Source organism: Triticum urartu, chromosome 7A (genome assembly GCF_056163025.1).
Source record: "Triticum urartu cultivar PI428250 chromosome 7A, HENAU_Tu73, whole genome shotgun sequence".
In the NCBI taxonomy this organism is placed as follows: Eukaryota; Viridiplantae; Streptophyta; class Magnoliopsida; order Poales; family Poaceae; genus Triticum; species Triticum urartu.
Genome location: NC_141879.1, coordinates 8,866,943 through 8,886,082, shown reverse-complemented (window position 1 = coordinate 8,886,082; position 19,140 = coordinate 8,866,943). Strand labels below are relative to the sequence as shown.

The 19,140-nt window shown below is 43.2% G+C and overlaps 2 protein-coding genes across 3 annotated transcripts in view; one reads left to right on the top strand and one right to left on the bottom strand.

Annotated features, from left to right (window-relative positions):
* LOC125523044 (protein yippee-like At4g27745) overlaps nt 1-17,557 on the top strand; it is a 53,825-nt gene extending 36,268 nt beyond the window's left edge. Inside the window, exons 2-4 of one of the 2 annotated variants that reach the window (XM_087534414.1) lie at nt 16,062-16,159; nt 16,396-16,492; nt 17,294-17,557. In XM_087534414.1, coding sequence (XP_087390540.1) covers nt 16,062-16,159; nt 16,396-16,492; nt 17,294-17,521 — 423 coding nt within the window. In that variant the 3' untranslated portion in view covers nt 17,522-17,557. Of the gene's footprint in view, nt 1-16,061; nt 16,160-16,392; nt 16,493-17,293 lie in introns of both variants that reach the window. The other variant, XM_087534413.1, reaches the window with a different exon arrangement.
* LOC125518050 (uncharacterized) lies at nt 2,218-7,452 on the bottom strand. The gene is made up of 6 exons (XM_087535658.1): nt 7,164-7,452; nt 6,454-6,706; nt 5,431-6,025; nt 4,777-5,361; nt 4,538-4,611; nt 2,218-4,402 (listed from the first exon to the last, which is right to left on the bottom strand). The coding sequence occupies exons 1-6, from the start codon at nt 7,429-7,431 to the stop codon at nt 2,218-2,220; spliced, it is 3,960 nt and encodes a 1,319-aa protein (XP_087391784.1). The 5' UTR covers nt 7,432-7,452.
* Nucleotides 17,558-19,140: the final 1,583 nt, after the last annotated feature.

Below are 19,140 nucleotides of genomic sequence, written 5' to 3'. Positions count from 1 at the left end.
CCGCCGCCCCAGCATCCAAGACCTCGACACCACCTCACCCGAGACCCGCCGCACCCCAACGAAAGCGACGAGCGGAAAGGTCCCACCTTTCGCGCCCCTGGGCAACCCCCAGCGTCGAGACCCAATAGGTCGGCCAGAACTGGCATCCACCGACCCATCCTGCTGCCCCAAGCGCGGACGAGCTCGGTCCTGTAGCATCGAGAGGGGGACGAGGTCAGTCCTGCTGCACCGTGCACGAGACGAGCTCGGTCCTGCTGCATCGTGTGCGAGACGCGCTCGGTCCTACAGCATCGGACGCGAGACGAGCGGTGGACCGCAGCTGGGAGAGGACCAGCCCATTGATGGGAGTAGTGCCCGGGCGACGAGGAGGTGGGGTGAAGGTCGAGACGGCCCGAATGCACACGAACCGACGCCGGAGAAGCCGACTGTTGCCGCGGGCAGATCCATCGAGTCACCGTGAAGCCGCCACGACACCGGTAGGCCACCACCGAGACCTACCCATGCCGTCACCCACAGCCGGAGCAGCGGCCACGCCAGGCCGCTGCCCTACCCGCGTCGCCCGGCGAGCTCCAAGCGCCGGAGCTGCCGGGCACGCACCACCGGAGCCAGGCGCTGCCGACCGACCCCCAAAGCCAGATCCGGCCAGATCCGGCAAGAGACCGGTCGCGCGCCACCTCCTGAGACGGGAGCACCGCAGCCGCCCCGCCGCGTGCAGAACGAGGGTCGCCGGAGCGCCGCCACCAGCAGGCCACCCCGCCGCCCCGCGAGACCACTGCCGCGCCACTGGATCCCGCGGACGTCCAGCGCCACCGCTCGAAGGAGCCGCCCCGCACCGGCGCCCACAAGCGGACGGGGAAGGAGGGCCCCGCCGTCGCCGTGCCCCCCGGGCTTTGCCCGACAGAGCTCGCCGGCGGCGGTGGGAGGGGAGGGAGGCGGGGCCGAGGGCCGCAGCCACAGGGGGTCCCCCCGGGCACGCACGGGCGTGCCACGGGAGCGGAGGGGAGGAGAGGGGGGAGTGGGGGGAGCGGGGCGGGCCGGGAGGCGCGCGCCCGGCGGCCGGCGGCGGTGGGGAGGCTAGGTCGCCGGCGGCGGCGGGGGTGGGAACCCTAGCGGAGCAATAACTCATCTCCTCTCTTCTGTTGTAACAGTACCTACCTATTCGTGTGTGTGTGTACCAGTATATATAAACACTTGTAATGTGCGATGATCAATATACAGTGAATCATCTGCCTTGCACGCGCTGGATTGGTTGCCCTCGGTGATGCCTCAGGAGAGCGAGCAGGTATGCTTCGTTCCTTTCTTTCTTAGGGCATGTACAATGGTACTATCTTAGGTGGGCCTCGGCTTTTCAATTCGAAAAAAAAACTTCTGTTAGTACAATTTTTTGTTATATGACTCATATTTTATTTGTCAAATTCATGGTCGAAGATAGGCTTATAAAATTAGTTGGCACGAGAAGTTAGTTATATAAAATCAAATTTTCCCCACAGGAAATTCATCCAAGCTTAGCAAGTTTCCCTTACAAAAACTTAATAAACAAAAGGAATTCAAATTAACTAAGTTAATAAAAACTTTTGAAATGCGAGTACGCAACATGCTCCTTCCATGATTTTTGCAGGGCATGGTAGAAGTTGGGCCAAAATACAGCTATGATGCCATTCTATATTCGTACAAGATATACTAGTATAGCCTCTCTGACTAACGACAGAGATCTAGGAAAGCACATTGATTTAAACCACATCAGAAGCCATATCTTTCCTCTGTCTTTTCCTTGAATAATTACAGCACAAAGGAACAGGACACATTTGATTTACACTGTTGATTTCAGTTTTACGATCTGCCTTCCTCAACGAATGTAGGCAAGGGACATGCAGGAAAATGTTCACTTTTGGTGTTTGCATAAATCGGATTAGTTCTGTGCCATTTGTGAGTGCAGTCCTGCTTGATGGATGAAAAGAAAAAAATTGAAGTAGCTGCATAACGGTCCTCTTTTCTTTTCTTTTCTTTTCTTCAGCATAGCGTCAGACGTCTCCAATCCACCAAACTGGAGCTGGTGATCTGATCTCCCAGGTGCATTACTGTAGCTGCAGACCATATGTGCAATACGTCAATTAAAATGGAAAAGGTGTTCATCATCTTCTGTTGACAGACACCAATATAGTATGGTAGAAACTAAGAGGTGCACCTACCTTAGCACAGCAGCAAGACAGCAGGTAATCATCCCAAAAAGGGCTCATCAATCTTGACCTTTAGCTTGCTTGTTGCTAGCAATCTGCATTGTTTTGAGAGCTTGCTGCTGCAGTCTTCGATCACCAGCTGTTCCAGCGAGGGTGGGAGGCCCTCCTTGGGCAGCCGTGAGAGTCCCTTACAACAGTCGATCTTCAGTTTCTTGAGGGAAGGAAGGCTGTGCAGCCCCGCAGGAAGATCTTCCAGATCATCACAACATACTATAACAAGTTTCTCCAGCGAAGGTGGGAGGCCCTCCTTGGGTAGCTCTGAGATGCGTGGACACCATCCGATCTTTATCCTCTTGAGGGAAGGAAGGCTGTGCAGCCTCACCGGAAGATGTACAAGGTCATCACAGTTGAGAAAATGGAGATCCTGCAGGGACCTATGGAGCAGAAGTGCCTTCTCTTGCTCATCTGTTAATCTTGCTTCTTTCAAATCATATAGCTCTAGTCGTTGGAGGCTGGTGAGGCCCTTGCAGAATGGCGTGGTAAGGCGAGACAAAATGTCGATAGTAAGACTTTCCAGTCTAGGGAAAATGATCCCATCATAACTCTCTCCAAACCCTGTCAGGGATCCGACTACTTTGAAATGCCGGAGGTTCATGAGGGATCGCAAGCCCTCTGGTGGGACGAGTGAAGTACAGTGTACAATGTCAAGATCTTCTAGCAGTGTCAAGGGTTTCAGCTGTAGAAGCTCCAAACTTGAGTTCGAATATAGTGCCAAAGCCCTGAGAGTCCTGAGCGATTCCATGCCATGTAATGCAGTGAGTGATTTGCATTCTCTAATTGTCAAGTCTTCCAACGATGTACAGGAGTGCAGCATTAGAGAATTCAAAGCTGAGCTATAAAATAATTGTATCTTTTTGAGGCACGTGCGGTTATTCAGAAAGCACAGCTGAATGGTTTCTTGAGGATACTCATATATTAAAATTTGTTCAAGTGATTGCGGTAGGAGCAGTCTTCCGTGCACCAAAGACGAGAGCATCTTGGGGCATCCCCCGAGTATTTGTAGTTCCTCGAGGGAGGTAAATCTGGCGACGTCAAATATTAGATGAGGGCATCTTTCAATATTTATAGTTTTGAGAGAAGTGGTGAGATTCGACGGGATGCACCACAAACCGTCTGGATCTGAGCTTGCTGACAAACCATTTTGATATCCTGATGATGAAGCCTCCGAGGCTGGGTTGAGATTCGACTGGCCGTTTTCTTCCTCTTCAATCCGTAACTGTGTCAACTTTGGACATCCATTTAACATCAATTTCTTCACTGCCGGCGCATGTCGAAGCATCAGAGATAGCCACTTCCCTGTTATTCCACATGAAAAAATACTGAGACTATCAAGACATGGTAGGGCTATATAATCTGCAGCTATCATGTCTTCATGGGTGTGCGCTGACACAACATCTGAAGAGAAGAGTTTTGTGCAGTGCCCTATTGTCAAACTCTCTAAAGATACGAGCTGATGAAAACTTATTAGTGAAATAGACGTCAGATTCCAGCATGAATTTATTTCCAAGCATTTGAGGTCCCTCAGATTATGGAATGCCAAGATTTTTTCATCCAGTCTCATCTCACCAAATGACTCACCCAAAAGACTGTTTGGCCTAATTTCGAATGTTTCCATGTAAAATTTGTCCATCGTCAGAGATGTTGAAACTCTGCTGATTAAAAGTTCAGAAAATGTGGCTGAAGGCCGAAGAGGGATCACTACTTCCAAGTGAGGACAATCGTAAACAATGAACTTCCTAAGATTGGGCAACCATGAACCCTTCTTCATTTTGAAGCTATGATGTTTCTCAAGCAAATCAAACATCTTGAGTTTGTGGCAATTTCGGATATCCAATACCCTTAAACTAGAGTTCATATCTCCCAGAGAAGTGCACACACAACTCTCCAACTCTGACATTTCAACTAAAACTAGCTCCTCCAATGACGGAAACGATACTTCTCTTACTTTCCGCATGTTTCTCAAAAATAACCTTGTAAGAGACGGAAGCCTTTTCAGTGATGGAACTATCCAGCATTCTCCACAGTTCTCTAGATGAATTGTTTGTAAAGAGGTAAGCCAACCATCTAACACTCGATTGAAAAACTTACTCGAAACTTGAGGCGAGGAACCCAACTCAACATGACTGTCCTGAAGTTTCAGATACTGGAGATGTCTATGATTTACCCTACTACACAAGAAGGAATGAAAATCAGCAGATGTTGCAGACAAATGCAGCACTCGCAAATGATGTTCCTTTTGGAATACTTCTTGGAAGGCTTTGAAGAAGAAAGAGTCATACTGCCCAATTAACACCAATGACCTCAATTTTTTCACTGATGTAAATGAACTTCTCAATTTTTCTTCAAACTTCTTGCTACAAGGTATGTTGCTCATCTGATCATCCATGGAATATATTGAATCAGTTAGTATTGACAAATGGTGTACAGTTGGCAATATTTCATTGCAATATATACCATCTATTGTTGCACACTCCCTTCTTGAAACAACCCTTGCAAACTCATGCATGAGACCACTAATGGAATAGGAAGTTTGTCTGACCGAAGAGATGACTTGCTCAAAGAAGCCCAGGTTCACCAAGTCAGTTAGATAGTACCATCCCGTATCCTTTAAACTCGCACTTGAATCGTCTAGCTTCACAAATCCGTGTGAAATCCACATATAGACTAACTCCTCCGCGGGAAACTGATAACCGTATGGGAATATAGAACAATATGAGAAGCACTGCTGTAAATGGAAGGGCAGCTCGTCATAGCAAAACTTCAAAGATGACATAATTCCACTACTGAGGTGCAGCGATTTCCAATCTTCATTCTTCAGACCGTTAGTCCAATGTTCAACGGTGAGATGCTCTATTAATAGTGCTCCTGCAGTTTGTGCCGCTAATGGGTTTCCTTTTAACTTGTGTGCTATTTTTTGTCCTATGCCACTTAGACTTTCTTGCTCTTCGTAGTTCTCATCACCAAATGCATGTGCTTTAAACAATAACCAGAAATCATCTTTTTCCAACGCACCTAACTTAATTGGTTCAGCCGTTCCTCTCCTTTTTGCAACAGATGGTTTTCTAGTTGTCATTAGTATCAAATTGTTGTTTGCATTGTCAGACTTAAAAGGAGCCAACAGCTGGTTCCATTGGCAGTCATTTTTGTCATCCCAAACATCATCTAAAATAAGTAGAATCCTCTTTGACTTGATATTACCCTTCAAGATCTCCTGAAGCTTGGCAAGGTTGCAAAGCCCTCCATGTGTTTCCTGTGACACAAAATCTAACATCTCCCTTGTGAGCCTCACTTCATCAAAGTTGTTAGACACCCAAATCCATATCTTGTGGTCAAATTGATTTTCCACTGCTGGATCATTGTATACAAGTTGAGCCAGAGCTGTCTTCCCAATTCCTCCGATGCCTACAATAGGCAGAACAGTGACACCACCAGCTGATTTGTGTTCGCTTATCAACTTGATGATAAAATTTTTCTCTGCAGATCTCCCGTACATTTTCCTTTGATGAAGACTCGATGTTCTTCGGCATGCAAAATAGGTTGTACTCCAACGGTGATTTGAAGCTGCAACAGAATCTAGCACAGGTATATTTATAACTCCTCTCACATCCCCTTGGATGCCTTGCAACTGATTAATTAATTCTCGTAACCTGCTCGAAAATCCGTCCTTGTTCCAGAGGTTTGTGTTATCTGTGGTGACTTGTGTTGACTCACGACCAATTCTCATTCTTTTTCTGCTGGATGAATTACAAACTGAAACAGGCATGGCTTCTCCAGTAACATTGCTTATGCTACAAGAAGAAAGAAAGGGTTCTTAAGTAGATAGTGTAAATAATGAATTAACAGAACAAAAAGGGGTATAGATGGATGCAGAAATGGATGAAAAGTAATTAGATTGTTTCCTAAAAGACAAAATTTAGAGATTGATATAATTTGGATGAAAAGTAATTATATTGTTTCCTAAAAGACAAAATGTAGGGATTGATATAATTTGGATGAAAAGTTGGTGGTTGGGCCAAAAAAATATATTTGGATGATCCATTGAATGATAGATAAGTACGCAAAGTAGGGATTGTGATGCGGGAATTCCACTTTGCATCTAAGAAAAGTACAACTCCAAAATAAAGTGTGCCAGGGCGAAGATGTAAAAAGGCATGGATTGTTCATGTAGAGTAGTTCATAAGGAAATGCACGTTGTTCTTGGGTCCGTAAAACGTACCTTGGGGAAGAGTCTTGTGGTTGGTGACTTGGTAGGGCTCGGGTTATTTCCATACAGCTAGCACTTTTGACATGCCTTGACAAAACTCCTGTCCCGTATTTGGTCTTACATTGTACTATCGCGTGACAGTATTTACATTCTGCGTGCACAGGGTTATCGTTACCATCTCTTGTCACGACGAAATGGTCCCACGCCTTGGACCGTAGCCTCTTGCCATGGCTGCTACTTGTTGGCTCGATCGAAGCGGGCTTGCCTAAAAAGTAAGACAAGTATTACTGTTAGCATGGTCCCGTATGACCATCGTCCAAACCTTCAATTTTTAGATGAACGGGGAGAACATCAACTAAAATTTTACATTTAGGGAACAAACCATGCCAAAAGTTGCAGGTTCAGTGGCAAGAACAAGACTCCCAGGCTTCACAAGCCCGGGCAGGGTTTATTTTTTCTCCTTTTTTCACATGGGAAAGAAACTAAACAGAAGATGAAAGATTTCAGCAAGGCGCGCGCTAAATCGCGCGTACAAGCTGACTGAAAACATCAACGAATTAAACTAGATTCCGTAGCGGCATGTGCATCTGCTATTTATATTATACACTCACCACCTGAAGAAGGAAGCTCGGATATATATAGATCACAACTGCAGTAGTACAGTAGTATTTTGCAATGAAAAATCACAACTAGCTAGCGAGAAGTGAGTCTGTGGTACGTACCTTGTTGGAGCCTGTAGTGGTCGAGGTCGTCGACTAGGTTTCGGGCGTCATAGAGCACCTCCTTGAGATGAACAAGAGATCCAGCCAGTGCCTCGTTCCCGAGCGCCCTGCCCTTCACAGCAGAGACCACCATGTGGACTCCCTTGATTTCAGACTTGAGCCCGTCGATCTCCTCTGCGAGCCCGGCTTCGCTAACCCAGGGATCATGCTTGTCGATCAGGGGGCTTGCGAGGATGGCCTGCGCTAGCCACCCGATCCCTTCCTCCATCCGGCGGGCGCTGGAGGCGGAGGTTCGTGAGGTGAGCGGCCGGCCGTGGAGTGGAGTGGACGGAGGAAGCAATGCAGAATGCGGCAGCGATCGATTGGGGGAGACAGACTATATAACCGGGTAGGCCGCGATGGGTTGGGTTGTCGTCAGTTGAGAGGCCCATACGGCGGGAAGGGTCCATTCGTCAGTTCCTACTTTCTCGAAGCTGACATGGTTTTGTTTGTGCCTACGTGGATTGAGCAGTGTTACATCCACGTAATGGTTTGCATAAGATTACCAACTGATCTGACATGAAGCTATTTGATTGAATTAAAGAAGAGGATTAAATGGAAGTTTATGTAGCAGCTACGTAGAGCCTTTCGTAGGTTTAGGATTTTCGACGTGGATTTTGCTTTACTCATGGCCTCCCACCCTGAACAATTCAGTGCACCAGCTCTCGCCATTGGGCAACTCTTTTTTGATGCCAGAGTAGCCCTTGACCAACAGCAGGTGGTACACGCTGCTCGCGCCAGCCCTTGACCACACGCCCGACGTTACGCAGGAGCTTGTGGCCGTCAAGGACGGATACACCGGCGAACGTCGACATGACAAACCTGCTGCGACCACACCGAAAATCTTTCAACCCATTCATCATTCAGCATTCCTAAGTTTCAGAGTTGGGAGTTTTTGGATCGAGGAGCTCGGGAGCAAACCGGAGGCCTCACGGAGTCGCCACCGCAAGTAGACGACGCTTCACGGAAACAGAGTTTTGTTTCCGGCAAGCTCCGACGCCGCTCCTGCCCGGAAACAAAGCTTTGCGGCGAACCTGCTCACCGCCCGCTGCCCCACCCCGCGACACAGGTGGTCGGTGGGAGACGCCGTCGCTCCACTCGCTGCGCCGCCATCGGTCCGGTGCGGAAACAGAGAGTTTGCACCGCGGCTGCTCGGCACGTGCGGCCTGGGCCTGCCTGGTGCTAGGGTTCAATTTTAACCTAGTACACGTTATTGGACTATATACTGGGCGTTATTGGGCGCACAACACTGTTTTGGGCAGCGCCTGAATTTTAAATCAAGCTGAATTTTTTGAGTTAAAAAACAAGAGATTCAAAAATAAATTTCTGTGAAGGAAAACCAAAATTATGAATTTGTGTTAAAGAATTAAAAAAAATAAAACCATGGTTGCATAGATGGTTTTTAAAAATTAATGACATTTTGACAAGTTTTTAGAATTTTTGTGAACCTAGAAGTTCATATTGAGGTGTGGGGTATAATTTTTTTAATACATTTAAACATTTTTGCATGTGAAACATTTTTTAGATGCACGTTGAACATTTTTTAAAGATACACGATGTACTTTTTTTATATACAAGTTGAACAGGTTGTTAAATACACGTTGAACAGTTTTCAACACATGACGAACATTTTTTTTGAAATATCATAAACAGAATTTGTAAAATGTATGAACATTTTTAAATGTTACAATTTTCCGAACAGTGCAAAACATTTTTTTAACTTGCACAAACAATTTTTTTTACACTACATGATCGTTTTTTAAAATGTACACACATTTTTACACTTGAGGTAGGCGGTGGCTACGCCTTGCCGCCATCGAGACAAAGTCACGCCTCTCTTCCTGCCGTGCGCCAAGGAAGCCATCCTGAGTGGCTTTTTTTATTCACTAGATGTTAACACACGCTTTGCCGCGCCCTTCTTTGGTTTTGGAATTAATTTTTTTCTTTTTCTCTCAAGGGTTATTATGGGAATGAACATTCGTGCATAGCACAGAGGCAGTCGAGCAAATGTGGACCCCATTGGATGTTATTGGGTTGGCCATGTTGTCCAGTCCTTCCAGTTTGTGGAAGGTTTCAATCAATTTTAAAAAAAATCCTCCACTTTTTTCATGTTCAGTTTTATATTTGTTTTTTTGTTTTTCTAATTAGCAAATATATTCAGAATTAATATTATTTTTAAAAGTTCAGTAATAATAACTTAAATTATTGAACCTTTTTTCAAATTAATAAATGTTTTCTTCAAAATTGTGAACATTTTTTAACAATCTGTGATGGTTTTTCATATCCGTGAACATTTTTAGTCCGCAAACATTGTTCAAAATTTGGGACCATTTCTGAAAAAGCATGAAAAAGTATAAAACTTGTGAACATTTCATAGAATCCATGAATACTTTTCTGATATTCGTGAAAAAGTTTTAAATTAAGTACATTGTTTAAATTCGTGAATATTTTTAAAATCTGTTAATATTTGTGGAAAGTTCACAAAAAATAAAATTTATGAGTGTTTTTATTTTTTTTGAAAATTATTTTAGTAGAATGCCGTTTCCAATACTTTCATATTCCTTGGCTTAGTAATTGTAACGATTGTTTTTTATGATGAGATTTTTTTTCAATACCACTTATGAATAGATTTTGCCAACAAAAACCTATGAAGAGATTCTGTTAAGGATACGGCATGGCATGGGTCATGATGGCTGTGCTTCTCCAACTCCTCCGCCCTGTTCCTTGACCTTCTGTTTCTCTTTGGACACTGCATTTGCAGATGCTAACTTTCTTCATTCTGTTCAGCCCAAAATTTAGTGAATTGTCGGGTGAATTAATTAATTAGTCATCCTTTCTGGTTGCTCTTTAGTCTTTACTGTGTGTGATATATAGTTTCTGCAATACTCACATTATGATTAAGATCTTCTATGGACTTGGCCCAAACCTGATACGATGTCAATCAGCGAGTAGCGTCTCTTGCCCAGCTGTTGTATTTCAGCCAGTCATATAATGGGAGGGTATTTCCATGGTCACTAAATCTTGTGCTCTCCTTGGTAACTGCAATCAACACGGATCCATGCTTGACCTACGTTGCGCGGATACTTCAGAAAGTGCGCGTATCCATCCGGATACTGCCCCGATACGACCCGATACGTATCCCATAAGTATCACTCGATTTTTTGATTTTAAAAAAAGAAAATATTGTTTGATACTTCTAGGATACTTCTGCGATACTTTTTGAATACCTGAAACACCTCGTTCAATGTTAAATCTCCTCAATAGTAAAGGCGCACCTTTTGAAGATACCCAACATGGGTGCCAGTTCATGCCAAAACAATGTTTTTGTTCAATTGAAAGGCGAGCAAGAGAGAGTCGATGCACTGATTGAAACAACAAACCTGGGAAAATCCCACTGTCAGTTAATGAAAGTGGACCAAGTGCAAGAAAACAAAGGGAATAATCCTATTGAGGCATGCTTTGACCTAGAAGCTCTATTTTGTTGTCAATATTTTTAATAATTAATATATGTAGTATATATATATAAACGTATCGCCATATCTATATTTTCAGAAAATTGGCGTATCGGGTGTATCCCCATATCGCATATCCGATACATATCCAAGTATCCGTATAACGTAGTGCTTGACAGTAATTAACTGAATCCTTGCAGGCTTAGTATAGCTGCTATACCCTTCTTTCTGTAAACTGAATGGCAACATATCTCAGGCTTAGGCATGGCCTCTGGACCGCTGGACGGTCACTCACAAAGATGTGAGAAGCGTGAAAGAAAGCACTCGCGTTTCCTTACCACAAGAAAGGGAAAATGGCTTTGGTTGCAACTTCTCTGAAGAATTGACATTCTGTTATACGAGTAGAGTAATTAGGCATCCATTGTGTGTCCTTACAAGTCAAAATATTACCTACATTCTGCAACAAGTTAGCCCACTGCATGACATAAAATGGCATGGTTGATATCTTGCTTGTTTGCAAGCCAGTAAAAGTTGTTGACTGAATGTGTGCCTGTCCAGTGTACAGTTAGTGACGAAATTAGGTCAGACATTAAGATACAAAATGGTTGGAATGCTCGGCGATCAACCCACCGTTGCCCCCCTTTCTGCCGCAGCGCGGCGCCGAGCAGCTAACCAAGATATCCACCCCGTGGTGCAGCTGCTCCCTCTCTGGCGTCGGTATGTGCTAAATTTGCAGTTATTCGTTATAATGAACAGAGAAGTTCAGAACTGGTTTTCAAGTAATACTTCAGAGATGGCATTGCAAATCCAACCTAAAAGGACACAATTTTATTCTTCAGAGATGAAGCTGCAGCAGCCCACTAAGTTTCCTTGAAACTTTGCTCACTTGTCTGAAAACAAGTGTTCCAATTAACTAGTACTACTTCTTTTTTATCGTGACAACTTTCTACTACTTAAAATACAAGAAAACTCAATCATCCACGACACATGAGACCACACATGACTGACTAGGGGGAGCTCGCAATCCCAGCGCCGCCGCACAGGCCGAGTAGAGCAGCATGTTGCCGGTGGGAGGGCTCCGTTTTTAGAATTTTTTTTTGAGTTTTGTTAGAATTTGTGTCCTACTTAGCAATGCGAGACGGCGGCGACTCCCTGAAGATAGAATAAAGGTCTCCCCGCCTAGCCCCTGTTCCGATGATGCGTCTAGCATCGTCGGTGGGCGTGTGGAGGTGTGTCTCCGGCGATCTGTCTTTGGTGGATTTGCTCGGATCTGTTCGTCGTTCGTCTGCGTTCCTATGTCTTCAGGTTGGATCCTTCGGATCTACACTCTTCATCGGCGGCGGTTGCTGTTCTGATGCGTTGGTTCTATGGGGCCTTAGCACGACGACTTCCTGACTGTCTACTACGACAAGGTTTGCCCGGCTCCGGTGATGGAGAGGCGATGACAGCGTCGCCCTTTCGGCTTGCTTCAGTGCTTGTAGTTGTCGCTAGGTGGTTTATGGATCTGGATTTAAATTTTATTATTTCTAGTGTTCATTGTACTACCATGATTGAGGATGAATAGATTGAAACTTTTTCTCGCAAAAAAGAAGAGCGACATGTTGCCTTGCAGTCGTGACAACAAATTATTCTATTTCTTTCTTTGTTGTTGCAAAAAACGGCCCAGATCCTAAGAATAATATATATTACACCGAGTCTACACCATTTGTCACCACCAGAACGAGCCGTTAACATGTTGTTCCCGCTCCCCTGCCAGAGCCGGCTTTACTTTGTTGTTAACTATCGACAACTTTTCATGCACGTGCCTCTAAGGACCGACACCATAGGGTCGCAATAGTCATCATTAAATTCTTGAGCCAATTTGAAATGGCTGGCACCAGATGATTCTATTTCGGTACACAATGCAAACCAAATATGTGAGTAAACCAATGCTTGAACCCTAAAAGTTAGTAGTCCCTCCAATCCATCTTAATAGTCACTGATTTAGTACAATTTAACGACAATTAAGGTGGATTTGAGAGAGTAAAATAATACTCCCTCTGTTTTTAAATATTTGTTTTTCTAGAGATTTTAACAAGTGACTATATACGGAGCAAAATGAGTGAATTTACACTCTACAATATGTTTATATACATCTGTATGTGGTAACCATTTGAAATCTCCAAAAAGACAAATATTTAGGAACGGAGTAATTATGAGCAATTCTAACTATTGGAGGACACTTGTACACATCTCCTGTACTATTATTTGTATTTATCTACATATATATTCATATACTATATTGAACCTTTATTGGGACTTCTTTTGTGGATATGTATGCTCTATAGTGTTCTATCAGGATATTCAAAAATAATAATCTGGACATGAAAACATATAAACACACAACAAATGATCTAATTCACCACAATAATCTATGAAGTAATGTGCATTTTGTCTTTATTAATTTTCTACCTAAGAGAGATTCATGAACGAAAACTTTTATTGGCAATGTCTCAAATGAAATCTTACAAAGAAAGTAACATAACATTTGTGGCAAAACATGATTTTACTTTAAGATGAATAACTAATATCCATTGACATATTTATGTGCTTTATATTTCTAAGAATTATAGAAATATTATACTAGTTAAAACATTATTATGATTAATAGAGTCATAATAAGTAAAAAAGTTGAATATAAATAAGTAAGCACTACTATCTTCATCCATAAATGTAGGGTGTATAGTTTTTTTGTAAAAAAAATTCAGATTATAAGGTGTATTCATCTTAACACTTTTACCCTTATACAAGGTACAATCAAAACATATTGTATGTCACAGCCCCATCTTGTGTGTGTTGTGCATACGTTGTAGTTAATTAGGAAATAGAAAATTACACGTATAAGTGCATATCCGGCCGACCCTTAGCTTTAGAGGAAAGAAATCTTGTTCGGTCCTTTTATTCATTCGCTCGTGTGAACCGATCTGGCCGCCTCTCTTTGTTTATTCACATGGAGAATCAGCACGACACGACCGTTTTCCTGCGCCATTGCTCGGTTAACCATTGAACGTACACACTGAGCAAGTCTTAATCGGCCAGCGCATTCTCATCAAGTCCCAATCGACCAATGTTTCCTCGTCCAAGTGCCACACCCAGACCCCTTACTCCACCTGCTAGGCAAGTCTTCCTCCCCGACGCCGATCGGTACTCTCTGTCAGGTCTTCATCTATGACAACACCATAACACAATAAGCTAGGGATTGCAGAACGGATGCCAGAATGAATGAACCAAATTGGACATATATTGATCGGGTACGACCCACTCGTAGTAGTAGTTCAACTCGGCCGCATCCTTCTCGACTCATTGCCAAGGTCATCCCAGTTGATCCACTCGGAGAGGCGACTAGCCATTGGAGATGGCAACCAGAAGAGAGAGATGACGAGTGGGGGATAGAGATGGCGAGTGGGGGATAGGGATGGCGATTGTGATGAGATGGCGAGGTGGGGAAAGGATGATATATAGCCCCGTCTTCTCCAATTTGAAAATTAAATTTTCGCTCAATGGCGCCATTGCCATTCCCTCATGTGCTGAAAATTTTCTGTGAGCAGAATCTTGAGAAATTTTGAATTTGGCCGAGGCTTTTACATTTATGCCGCGCGGAAGAGAGTAAAAAGCTACGCGCTCCATGTCGCTCGTGGGAAAATGTGTGGGGACGAGGGATAGGTTGCGATCAGAGGAGAGTAATCAGAGAGGATATTGTGGGATTTGTTAGGCTAAATAAGGAAGTAAACTGCCCGGGATAAAGAGGATCCTGATTTCACTATTTTTCTCGTAGTCTCACGTGTTTGCACCAGGAGCTTTTACGTGCAAAACCAACAAAATTTTCCCTCCCAACCCATGTGTTAATATTAGTGCAAAAAACTATACGCCTAATATCAAAGAACAGATGGAGTATTATTTTGAACTTCCAAAAATGGACACTAAAAGTATGATCTTATATCTATGCTAAGTAGAATGCTTAGACACATGTGAAAGGTCATACATAAGGAAAATGTTTACAAGACGATTGTTGATTTTTTTTAGATCATGTGTAGGTGTATGATACATCTCCGTTGTATCTATAAATTTTTTATTGTTCCATGTTAATATTATACAACTTTCACATACTTTTGACAACATTTTATATCATTTTTTAGGACTAACATATTGATCCAGTGCCCACTGCCAGTTTCTGTTTTTGCATGTTTTTTGTTTCGGAGAATAACCATATCAAACGAAGTCCAAATGCTAAATTTTTACGGAGAATTATTTTGGAATATATGTGATTTTTTGGCGGTGGAATCAACGCAAAAGGAGGCCCATAGCCCCCACAAGACACCAGGGCATAGCCTAGCCATGCGCGTGGTGGTGGGTGGTGGCCACCTCGTAAGGTGATTGCTGCTCTACTTTGGGCGCAAGGAAGCTTATATCCGAAAAAAAGATCCGTGTTAAAATCCCAGCGCAAATCGGAGTTACGGATCTCCAGGAATATAAGAAATGATTTTTGGCCAGAAATCAGGAACGCGAAACAGAAGAGAACAGAGGGAGAGATCCAATCTCGGAGGGGCTCCCGCCCCTCCGCCGCCATGGCAACCATGGACCAGAGGGGGAACTCTCCTCCCATCTAGGGGGGAGGCCAAGGAAGAAGAAGAAGGAGGGGGCTCTCTCCCCCCCTCTCTCTCGGTGGCGCCGGAACGCCGCCAGAGCAATCATCGTGTGACAACGATCTACTCCAACAACTCCGTCATCTTCACCAACATCTTCATTACCTTCCCCCATCTATCTACAGCGATCCACTCTACCGCAACTCGCTGTACCCTCTACTTGAACATGATGCTTTATGCTCCATATTATTATCCAATGATATGTTGACATCCTATGATGCTTGAGTAGATTTTTGTTTTCCTATTGGTAATTCGTGAATTGTTGTGATTGGTTTAATTTGCTTGTGGCTATGTTGCTGTACTTTGGTGCCCATCATATGAGCGCGCGTGTGGATCAATTGTATGTTGATAGTGAAGGAAATATGCCCTAGAGGCAATAATAAAGTTGTTATTTATATTTTCTTATATCATGATAAATGTTTATTATTCATGCTAGAATTGTATTAACCGGAAACTTAGTACATGTGTAAATACATAGACAAACTGAGTGTCACTAGTATGCCTCTACTTGACTAGCTCGTTAATCAAAGATGGTTAAGTTTCCTAGCCATGGACAAAGAGTTGTCATTTGATAAACGGTATCACATTATTAGAGAATGATGTGATTGACTTGACCCATCCGTTAGCTTAGCACTATGATCATTTAGTTTATTGTTATTGCTGTCTCCATAACTTATACATGTTCCTATGACTATGAGATTATGCAACTCCCGAAAGTACGAGAGGTGCTCGGATGGAAGTACGAGAGAGCCTACGAGGAATCCCAAAAGTACAAGGAAGGCAAGTTCATATTTGAAAAGGACAAGATCGTGCAGAAGAATAGGTAAGAAATGGAATAGAGATTCAACCAACCATGTATGTTTTCTTCTTTTTAAAACTACCAGTCTGTCGGTGTTATTTCCATGACATTTGTAATTTGGAATGGTTATTAGTCATTGTTTGGTCATTCCGGTTTATGTATTCTACTACTCTGGAGCACCACATACTAGTACTTGTCCACTATCATTGTGTGGTTGTTAGGTTCCTAATTCAATTGGTGAATCGGATTGGTTGCAGCAGAGAGATGGCGGAACTGGTTGGGCCGCGGGTGTACAGCTGCCGCCATTGCCGGAACCACGTCTGCCTCCATGATGATACTATCTCCAAGGCCTTCCAGGTGAACAACTTCACCCAGTGAAGGATAATTTATTTGCTTTTCCTTGGTCATTACTGACTTCTGGCCTTTGGGCCTGTGTTAGGGATCAAGAGTGGACAGGCAGAGCTTAATCAATAAATAGGAACTGATGGACTAGTAATATATGTAGGGCTGGTTGGGGATTCCGAGCTAAAATCAGTAATAGTATCCACTAGCAATTTTAAATAGGTCCATTCATCAACTGCGGTGGAGAGGTCCAACAATCTGAGAATGAACGTCTATGTAGCTGACTTTAGCTAACCCTAAAAAAAGCTGACTTTAGCTAGCATTTGTGTTTCTACATTTAAATAGCGGAGTTTCCTTCAGTTAACCAGAGAGAAATACTGTGATCTATCTGTACCAGCAGTTAGTCATCTGAGGCTGTCACATGAACTCCATTCAGATGCTGAGACCGCGATATGCTATGACCTGTCCATCTCAATTTTGATTGTGTTTGAAGGATAAATACATACTACTGATACTGTCTCTCCTTTGCTCTTTTGGCTGCTGTTGTAGTATCAACTAGGCACTTTAAATAGGTTCATTCATCAACTGCAGTGGAGAGGTCCAAGTCCAACAATACAATCTGAGAATGAAGTTTAGCCCTTGTGTTTCTATATTTACATAGCGGAGTTTCACTCAGCCAACCAGAGATGTGTGATATCTATCCATATCAGCTCCAGATGTCACGACCTCGATACGCTATGATCCGTCTATCTCAATTTTGCTTATGTTTGGAGGATATAAATACTAGTACCTTTGTTCTTTCGGCTGATGTCGTAGGGGAGGAATGGCCGCGCGTTTCTCTCCTACCACGCCATGAACGTCACCACAGGGGCCAAGGAGGACAGGCAGCTCATGACGGGGCTCCACACGGTCGCCGACATCCATTGCCGTGATTGCCGCGAGGTGCTCGGGTGGAAGTATGAGAGAGCCTACGAGGAGTCCCAGAAGTACAAGGAAGGCAGGTTCATATTTGAACAGGCCAAGATCATGCAGGAAAATTGGTAGGCAAGTAAACGAAAGATTCAAGAAACAATGTGCCAGCCAGAATGCTCCTATGACTTTGTACATAGCTGTCTGTTGGTCTTGTTTCCGTGCCATTTGTAATTTGTTGTGTGTAGAGACTAAATTATGTTCTCATTGATCATAAATAAATGGATGGTTTTAACAATGTGTGGTTGTATTTCCCCAATTTTATGGTGCTTCAGCATCAAATTAAGTAATGTGTCAAGGGTCGGTCGGTACCTTGTTCAGACTAATTGCATTTTTTCATTGACCAACAAACAGATGGCTCATGAAAATAAGCAACACAACACAAACACACTCATCCAAATACCCGAGTGGCTTTAACCTTTTTTTCATGGCAATAGTCGTTCTGTGTGAATGGTATGAAGCGGTTTCTAGAGTAAATTTGCTTAGCTTTGAATTTTTGTTCCAGGACTTTGACCCCTTTGGTAATTAAGTGTAGCTCCAGTCAGCTGAAGGAATTGAAATATAATAAATATGTGAGCATGCAAAATATAGCAAATAACAATCCTCATGATGATGGTATGTCAAATAGCTACTCAAGTCCTCACACCTAGCAACAGAAAGAGTTTGCACACGTAGAAGGAAAACAAGCTTTAAAGACAAGCTTTTTTCATGGCAACAGAAAGAGTTTGCACACGAAGATAGAGAAGTTCTCTAGTAAAGATAGGCAGCTAGTAGATGGTAGGTGGGATTTCTCCAGAAAATGTATTATGGTTTAGCCCCAGAAATCTTAATTCAGCCAACTCTCCAATCCACAATGGCAACCTTCCGTAAAAACTATTATGTTATAGATATAGAGACTTCAATTGTCTCAATCTTTTTAGAAATGATGGGAAATTGCCAGAGAATCTGTTGTTACTCAACATGAGAAAGCCAATGTCCATTGATAACCCAGAAGTATAGGGGATCGCAACAGCTTTCGAGGGTAGAGTATTCAACCCAAATTTATTGATTCGACACAAGGGGAGCCAAAGAATATTCTCAAGTATTAGCAGCTTAGTTGTCAATTCAACCACAGCTGGAAACTTAGTATCTGCAGCGAAGTGTTTAGTAGCAAAGTAATATGATAGTAGTGGTAACGGTAACAAAAGTAACGGAAGCAAAAGTAATATTTTTGGTGTTTTGTAGTGATTGTAACAGTAACAACGGGAAAGTAAATAACCGTAAACCAGTATATGGAAAGCTCGTAGGTATCGGATCAGTGATGGATAATTATGCCGGATGCGGTTCATCATGTAACAGTCATAACATAGGGTGACACAGAACTAACTCCAATTCATCAATGTAATGTAGGCATGTATTCCGTATATAGTCATACGTGCTTATGGAAAAGAACTTGCATGACATCTTTTGTCCTACCCTCCCGTGGCAGCGGGGTCCTAATGGAAACTAAAGGATATTAAGGCCTCCTTTTAATAGAGAACTGGAACAAAGCATTAGCACATAGTGAATACATAAACTCCTCAAACTACGGTCATCACCGGGAGTGGGCCCGATTATTGTCACTTCGGGGTTGCCAGATCATAACACATAGTAGGTGACTATAGACTTGCAAGATAGGATCAAGAACTCACATATATTCATGAAAACATAATAGG

Bases quoted from the DNA above. Each gene is read 5' to 3' on its own strand.
- LOC125518050 (XM_087535658.1), bottom strand. From the start codon at position 7,431: ATGGAGGAAGGGATCGGGTGGCTAGCGCAGGCCATCCTCGCAAGCCCC. The intron at 6,707-7,163 runs GTACGTACCACA...CTTACTTTTTAG, and splicing joins CCACTACAGGCTCCAACAAG to GCAAGCCCGCTTCGATCGAG. The intron at 4,403-4,537 runs GTCATTGGTGTT...CTTGTGTAGTAG, and splicing joins ACATCAGTGAAAAAATTGAG to GGTAAATCATAGACATCTCC.